The 8,847-nt window shown below is 37.3% G+C and overlaps 1 protein-coding gene across 1 annotated transcript in view; it reads left to right on the forward strand.

Moving 5' to 3' along the window:
- LOC119500986 (serine-aspartate repeat-containing protein F) overlaps positions 1-4,385 on the forward strand; it is an 8,778-nt gene extending 4,393 nt beyond the window's left edge. Inside the window, exons 2-6 of the mRNA XM_037791049.1 lie at positions 1,718-1,806; positions 2,103-2,171; positions 3,296-3,347; positions 3,979-4,015; positions 4,101-4,385. Coding sequence (XP_037646977.1) covers positions 1,718-1,806; positions 2,103-2,171; positions 3,296-3,347; positions 3,979-4,015; positions 4,101-4,140 — 287 coding nt within the window. The 3' untranslated portion in view covers positions 4,141-4,385. The remainder of the gene's footprint in view (positions 1-1,717; positions 1,807-2,102; positions 2,172-3,295; positions 3,348-3,978; positions 4,016-4,100) is intronic.
- Positions 4,386-8,847: the final 4,462 nt, after the last annotated feature.

Here is an 8,847-nt window from a genome sequence, read left to right on the forward strand (position 1 = left end):
GCAGTGTGCAGTCCGCAGTGTGCGCGCATGCACGTGAGAGTGGAGTGAGCTGAGTTAAGGCAAGCAGGCAGGCAGGCGGAGGAGCAGAGTACAGCAGAGACTCCGGACCTGGAGACCAAAACTATGGTCTCCCCCGCGTCCTCCGACCGCGACCAACACTGTTTTGCAAGACGGGCTTCACTAGATATAACAATCATATCCAGTTTTGGTGCTTCCGTGTAGTTTGTGTTGGAGCCTCGTCTGAACAGCATAGCCATGCGCGAGCGTGCATATGCGTTACGTGAATACGCGAGTGCGCATGTGACACCGACCCGGGTGATTTATAAGTGTAAGAAGTTACAAACAGTCCCTTTAAAAAGGTCATGGTATAGTATGTCGAAAAAAAAGTCATGAAAATTCATAGTATAATATGACGGGGAAAGAAAATCATATTATAGTATGTCGAAAAAAAGTTACAGTACACTATGTCAAAAAAATCAAAATAAAAAATCATAATATAGTAGGTAAAAAAATAAATAATATAGAATGTTGAAAAAAAAGTTATAGTATAATATGTTGAAAAAAAGTCATAGTTTAGTATGTGAAGAAAAAGTCACAGCATAGTATATTGAAAAAGGTCATAGTATAATATGTTAAAAAAGTCATAGTTTAGTATGTAAAGAAAAAGTCATAGTGTAGTATGTAGAAAAAAAATCATAGTATAGTACGTCAAAAAAATCTATACCATTGAATGTCGAAAAACTTTTGAAAAAGTCATAGCATAGTATGTCGAAAAAAGAGTCATAATAAAGTAATGTTGAAAAAAAAGTCAGTATAGTACGTCAGAAAAAATCATAAAAGGTCATACTATAATATGTTGAAAAGAAGTCATATTATAGTATGTTAAAAAAAAGTCATTGTATAGTATGTCGGAAAAAAAGTCACAGTATAATATGTGTTTTTAACATTTTGTCCACTCTAATGTGATCCAGACCACAATCTATGACCTCAAAAGTCAGCACGGATGCATCCCTGTGCTAACACCTCGGCCAGTGTCAACAACATGTTGAGGACTGATTGCTGACAGTGTTCAGGGATTTCTGTTTTTCGGTTACGCTGTATACATAACCATTCACTTTCAGTTTGTAATTCACACCGTAGAACATTTGGCTTCTAGTATAGTCTAAGGGCTATTGTTAATATTTTAAATTAATGTCATAATTCTAAGGAGAATTAGTAAAGAATTATGACTTATTTCCCTGAATTTAATCCAGAATTATGACTTTATTCTGAGAAGATTTACTTTTTTCAGAAGTCTGACTTTTTTTCTCAGAATAATCTAACAACTCTTTTTTTTTTACATAGATTTAATTGTAGGGATTTCATCATTATCATAATCATTATGAATTAAACATTCAGCCATTTTCTCTGTGACATGACAAATATATCACACAATGTTTAATGCAGACAGATTTATGTAATCCTAACATATGTTTTCATGATCCCAGTTCTGTGGAGCCCCAGACACATCTATATATCTTTTATATTCTGGCTTTGTATGGGCTTCATTTCTCTTTCAAAAGTGCAGTCATTAGAAGTTACTCCAAAATTACTGTGAGCTATAATTGGCAGGCAAACACTATCACAATGGTCCAACAGGTATTTTGATGAAGCATGGTTGAGTTTGATCAAGTATTTCATTTTAAAAGTCATATATTTATAATCATTTTATGTGCAGATGACGACGATGACGATGACGATGACGATGATGACGACGATGGTGATTATCACAAGGGCTCTCTGTGCTCATATTGTGAATTCTGTGAGGTATGTCTGAAATGAAATCAGATAAATTAAATGTAGCCATCAAAGCTAAGTCAGAAAACTGGAGACCTTCACAAAATGATGTCAATGAAATCTGAAATAAAACACAATGTGCGATGGGGACCAACTGTGCTAAAGATTCAACAACTGGAACAGCTGGGATTTGATTTTCATTACGTATTGAAATGGAAGTAGTACATACATAAATGCTATCCTGCCCACATGTCCTGTCTGTAGGTTCTGTTATGTAACTCTGCCGTCTCTAGATTTCTTTTTTAACTAAATGTGTCTTCTTCCAGCACTGTGACGAGTGTGACAAATGTCCTTGTAAAGAGGGAGACAAGTCTGAACACTGCGATGACTGCCAGGTAAGAAAATTACACATTACGTGATATTGTGACTGCTGGTCAGCTCATGCTCCCCTCTAATCCCAAAGCAAAGGGAACTCTTAATCAGCTTTATTTATTTCGTATATGTACATGTTAAAGTAATGAGCTTCTGTCCGTAACATGCTTAAAGATGAACACACATGCTGATGCTATACATTTTTTTAACCAAATGGAATAAAACGTACCTCATGTTCATGGTCTCCAGAGGATCTAATGACCTGTAGGTGACCTCTTGACCTTGCCTGTACCACCACAATCTGGTCAATATTCTTTATTTTCTGTGACACTGTGTTTGGAAATCTAAAGGGGGATCTCTAAATCATAAAGTATGGTCTATAAGACCTGCTCTATATGAAAAGCGTCTTCAGATAACTTGTGTTATGATTTGATGCTATATATAAAAAAAAATGAATTGAATTGAATTAAAGAAAGCTTTTCCTGAATATTCATGACCAACATTACATCTATAGCTTCTATATTATACACAAGGCAGCTGGGGCTTTGTGCTGTTTCCAAATGTCAAAGAACATTTGATTACTGAAGTCCTAAGTATTTAAACATTTGCCTGTTACTGCCATTTTGGCTGCCTATTGTGCACATTATACTTTCTTAATCATTCACATTTACATATTGTTGAGCCCATGTCTGCCAGGTAAAGATAAAATGGATGAAAAGTCAGGGTTGATAAAAAATAACAATGATGGCAGGTAAAAAATTATGAGATATTAAATAAAAATTGTGACATTCTAAGCCATAATTATAAGTAAAAAAATGTTGACTTTATTTTTAACGTGATTTAAATTAAAATTCCATTTAGACTTAGTAAATCTGATTGTTTTGACTCGGTAAATTAAAGTTTTTACATAATTTTGACTTACCATGAGTATTTTTACATTCCTAACTTTTGACCTTTTTTTCTGATATAAAATTGGCTTCCATACATCTAACATATAAGCATAGCATACACATGCACGTTTTGTAGGTGTATGAAGTAAACTATGGCAGTGTAGTGTTGGATTGGGAACAGACAGCTCCGGGGCCAGACAAATGGATAATTTCTGACTCCTCTTTTCTGTATTAATTACTTTCTTTCTCGCTCACAGATGTGCAATTTCTGCCACGTGTGTCCTGCTTGCACAACTCTTTGCCAGCCTGGTGAGTAAAAACACTTTGGAAAGCTTTTGTTGTTGCTCATTTGAACTGGTCCCTCCTGTTATATAACAAGAAGCTTTCAACTTGGGAATTGATTCATAATTTTAAATGCTCATTTACCAATTATGCTGAACTACTTCATGTGCTACGTTTAGAGAAAATAAGAGATAGAAAAGATAAGAGAGATAAGAGTTTTTTTAATGTTTTTTTTCTTTTTTCTTTTTTGGGCCAAGGTGCGTCTGTGACAGAATATGTATGAGTTTTTGTTGTCCTGAGCCAGGACAGCAAACAGTCATGATTTTGTTGAGCGGTAGCCGGGCCCCTTTGTAGTGAGGGAGTAGAAAGCCAATTGGCAGTAGCAAAGCATTAAAGCATACAAGTGTCTTGAACAGCCACTGAGAGTCGTGCAGGGTGACCGAATCTGGCTATGTAGTATAAGTAAAGTAATTGCAATCTAATTTCTTTGCAATATTTTTAATCCTTAAAGGAAGTAAGACTTGAATCAATCAAATGTCTATGCTTCGATTTCTACATTAGGGCGCTATATTTCAACAATTCTACCTCTGTTGATAAATGTTGAATGCTGCCGTTTGTTGATAAAGGCTCCAGCTGACACTTTGTCTTTTTTCTTTAGGCGGTTTTCTTGATGAAGTGACAGGATCCATCTACAAGTAAGTCTTATTTACACTGAACTGAAACCTGTTCAAACATTTATGGACTATGGTCTGTAACCTCTGTACGTCTCTCCGTCCACAGGACTGTAGCCGATGTCTTTGATGATGATGATGACAACTAAACCCAACCATGTGTCGCCACCATGTGGCCAAACCTTCACTTTCATTGTTATTTATGTCGTTTTCCTTGAGTACATTAAAACATTTTCTCACCAACAACTGAATAGAAATTGTTAAAGGAATAACTTAATATATTTGTGTACTGTTGTAAACTGGCAAGTGTAAGTCGTACTTTTAAGGAAAATTAAATATTTGAAGTCATATTTGGGATAATGTTAAATAAAAAGAGAGGGGACGTTTTCACTAATTGATTTATTGATTTTAAAATGCAAAACATTTCCTGGATTCTATACTACGTCAACATGCTGCCTGCAGTTAGAAAACAAGAAATTTTGAGAGAGAGAGAGCAGCAATGGTCGAACAAGCTATAGAGTGAATGAAGAGAGGGAGCGGCGTTTGTGAAAACAAAGCAGTGAATCACTAGAATAGAGCGTTATTTTCTGATTGTTTCATGCGGTTATGTTCTAAAGCACAAATAAAACACACCCAAAACTCCGCCCCCCCGGCGGGAAGGTGTCGCATTGCTGGATTTTGAATGAATGCAGCCGAAGTATAGACTTCATCCTGCTGTGGCCTGTCTGCTCTGTGTCTGTGTGTGTGGCTGACACACCAATAGCAGCACAACGATTTTTGAATATTAACTGTGTCCAAAATCCATTTTACCATCACAAAAATGTTCAAATATATTTGCTACAAAGTCATAGGAACTATATGATTGTATTTGTACAGAGGCAAGATATACAGTATAATACTTATTTACATAAATAAAATTATTATGCATCATCTAGCTTACTATATCCAACATGTGGAATATGAATACTTTCCTGTTTCTAGATTTTCTCCCTATATAGCAATATAGTAAATCATAACAATTATTTATTTTGCGATAAAAGCAACACATTTGGTACAGATGTAGGTGTAGATGTTTTGAAACGATACAGATATCTTGGCGCTACAAATATTTAGTAATTGATTGATTTCCAATATACATACATTTGCATAAAGCAAGCATATTTGCCCACTCCCATGTTGATGACACTAATAAATACTTGACAAATCTCCCTTTAAGGTACATTTTGGACAGATAAAAAATGTGTGGTTCATTTGTGATTAATCGCGATTAAAATGTTTAATATATATATAAACCCTATATAATAACCTATATATATATATATATATATATATATATATATATATATATCAGTAAGGGCTGTCTGACAGCAAGGTAAAGCGGTGAAAATATTCTGAATATAGCATAAATAAGTGGCCATTTCTTTAGGTGGCTAAAATACATTTTGCTGCTGCCCCCGTCCACAGCAGTACACTGCTTAGCTCCCGTGCTGGTACTCCCGCATGCTTCTCCCAACTGGGGGTGTGCCCACTGCCATCTACAGTACTATAGGTAATAAACTAAGGATAAGTACCTCATACAACCCCTCTTCAAAAAAAAACCTAACTATTCCTTTAAGGGCCCTCGGGTGTGAGTTCTGTGACCTCAAATTGTTGTTCTCGTGCGTTTTCTTTTTTTCTTTTCATTCTGTTACTATAAGCTGGGATTCAATTGACAATTGTCCACTGTTTAGCCTCAGAACAAAAGTGCACTACAGTATATAGACAACAGTGTCGACATACATTTGGCTATATAGTTGCTTAGGGAACAAGGCAAAAGTGAGCATGGCTCACATACCTCCGCCCACTGCTTGAACCCTACTAAAGTAGGGCCAAAGGTTTTGCCCTTTTGGAACTAATGAAATTAGTTTATTGAGCAAAATGTAGCTTGTTATGAGCTCACCTTCCTCAGGACTAGACCACATTGTCAACCATCATACCAAATTTGAAGTTCCTAAGTTAAATAGTTTTCGAGTTCTGCTCCAGAAACTAAAGTCTGACACGCGAACGGACGGAAGGACGGACGGACGTGGGAGTGCTATATACCCCTGACTACGTTGTCGGGGGGGTATAATTATTATCCAATCATACATTTTTCACTAATTTCTTGACTCTTACACAACATCAAGTGTCATACAGTATGTAAAGGTGGTGCTTCACATCATTGACACTGTGTTCTCATGGGAACCGTGCTTCCTTTGTAACACATGCTCGTCCTTTAGCAGACATGTCGTATGTCTTTGTGTCACTATAAAGACTAAAAATTAACCAGAAATTCCTCATCAGTGTAATGACTTTAATTGGAGACAGATTGATTTGTACATCATAGCCATGTTCATAAAGTGCAACACAGAAAAAAAAAAAAAAAAAAAGCTCAAACTATCCAGTTTTTCTCTTCCTCCATAAATACTTCACTTGTATTCATAACCCCGATATGAAAATATTTCACCCTCGTGGAACACATACACGTTAATGTAAAGCAAAAAATGACATACAGTACACAGTATTTGAAACTCTTCACCTTCACGGAGAGCACGTTTCAGCCAGGTTCCATTTCATTAGACACGTGCAGCAGGGTTTCATTAATTACCTACGGGGGGGACAACTTGATGTCTTTTAAAGGGACTATTCAGTTGAATGAATATGATGCAAAATGTACAAGAAACTCTGGAATACATGATGTGAAGTTCAGGTAAACTTCTGGCAGGAACTGTGTATATGTAAGCAGGAGATGAATTCAATTAAAGGGACACCTCCCAAGCAAAATAAACAAACAAAAACACCCCTTAATATGTTTCACTGTCCATTTGAAATACTTGTCACCAAGACATGTTTAAATTAGGGTCATTTTTTGGTGGCAATGCATTGTCTCTTTCTTCTCATCTAACTCTTATTTCCCAAAATGTCGAACTATTCCTTTTAAACTTCATTGCAGAATTTGCGTCTCACTGAAGACTTGGTAAAAAAAACAACACAGAATTAGCACATCTGTACCAGATGTTTTTTGGAACACTGATTTATGTATTACGTATGCTCAAAATTAATCAAAATCCCACTACAAGTGCGTTTTTATTGAATTATGTCTTCCAACTCCAACCCCCAAAATCCTTCAAAGTCCACTCACAGAAAGACAATCTTCAATCAATCTGGTAACATTTCTTTTCTTTTTTTTTTTTTTTTTACAAAGGAAAACACTAACACACACACACACACACACACACACATACAGCAGAGCAAATCCAACCACCACACAATAAAGCCTAAATATACAACATCATTACCAAACAGTCTTCAAGCATTCAAAGCGAAAAGCACCTTAAAAACAATCTTAACGTAAACTAATGGAGTCAGCTGATAGTCGTTGCTTCCAACTAGGAGGTTCTGTATATGTTCATACATTTGTGAAGGAGAAAAAAAAACAACAAAAACATTTTCACATTGTTACACACTGATTGATTCCAGTTTAGGTTTCGGAATGACCTCACGGTTACTGTACATACTCTTAATGTGCTCTATCAAAAGAAGTACACATCAGCCTCCGCACCTGACCACTTTGACAGATGACAGGAGTGCACGATGATATTATGAACACACATGAGCTTCGCTGCTGAGGGGATTCAACTCAACATAGCTGAATCCAATTTGAAGCCATTAAACATACTCCATCCGACCTAACTAAATACAGTCACTTTAAGCAGCCGTTTGTCTCTTTTAGGCTGATTTGTAAAGATCTGTGTCACATGTGATGTTAAAAGAAGCAAAATAAAATGCTAGAAAGTCTTAATTTTTAACCTCAGTACGCTTCAAACAAAGAGTTTATTGGATCATCTAAGGTTACTTTTACACCTGTTGGTTTGGTTCACACACAAGGGGGAAAAAAGACTCATTGTTATTATATGAACCAAGAGCTGTAAACATGTAGTCATTTGAACTGACAGGTCATTGGACAGTTTTGGTGATGTCATCCCGTATCATCACTTACTGGACTCATAAGGTGCTGCAAGGGTGACGTATTTTTGTAGGCCAATCACACTGGTTCCCTCGACTAAAGGCCAATGGGATTGTTCCGTTGGGTTTTTGGATCATTGCAGAAAATAAATTCTGTTGCAAACAAACGTTTATGATACTGACACGTTGTGTTCAGCAAGACGACCTTCACAAACGAACACCACTTCTATGGTTTTTGAAGCGTGAATGCAATCGCCGTTAGGCTATAAACGAACTACAACACGCTTGCATGAGTTCACGGCGTGATGATGTTTAGTAGTCACATTTAACCACCATCTTTTTAAAGACACAAAAGCTTAAAAAAAAAAATACTTAAAGGGACTGTTTGTAACTTTTTAAGCGTATAAATGTAGCGGGTCGGGACACGTGCACTCGAATAAGCGCGTTCGCGTGTTGCCGCTGCCTCTCCTGCGCTACCTGCCTGCCTTCACTCAGACAGCGCGCGTTCTCGCTCAGCTCGCTCCATCTCTAGACGTGAACGTGCGCTCACTCCACACTGCAGAAGAGTTAGTTTAGCTCTGAGAATATCTAGTGAATGTACAGTGGACGTTTGTGCAGAAATAAATGCTGCAGCTCCTCCAGACCAACAGAGGTTTCCCGTGTCTTGTGAAGTGACGGAGCTCTGCAGAGAGAAACGTTATCGTTTCGTTACCGACCGGGTGCCGGTGTCTCCCTGCTCTCTCCGGCTGCGGGCGGAGAGAGCAGGGAGACACGCTGCAGAGCCCCGCTGCCTCAGCCTGCGCTGAGGCAGGAAAAGCCAACACTAGGATCAGATCTAAATCATGTTCATGTAGTGACCTTCGTCTGGTCAG

This window comes from Sebastes umbrosus, chromosome 14 (assembly GCF_015220745.1).
Source record: "Sebastes umbrosus isolate fSebUmb1 chromosome 14, fSebUmb1.pri, whole genome shotgun sequence".
Lineage (NCBI taxonomy): Eukaryota > Metazoa > Chordata > Actinopteri > Perciformes > Sebastidae > Sebastes > Sebastes umbrosus.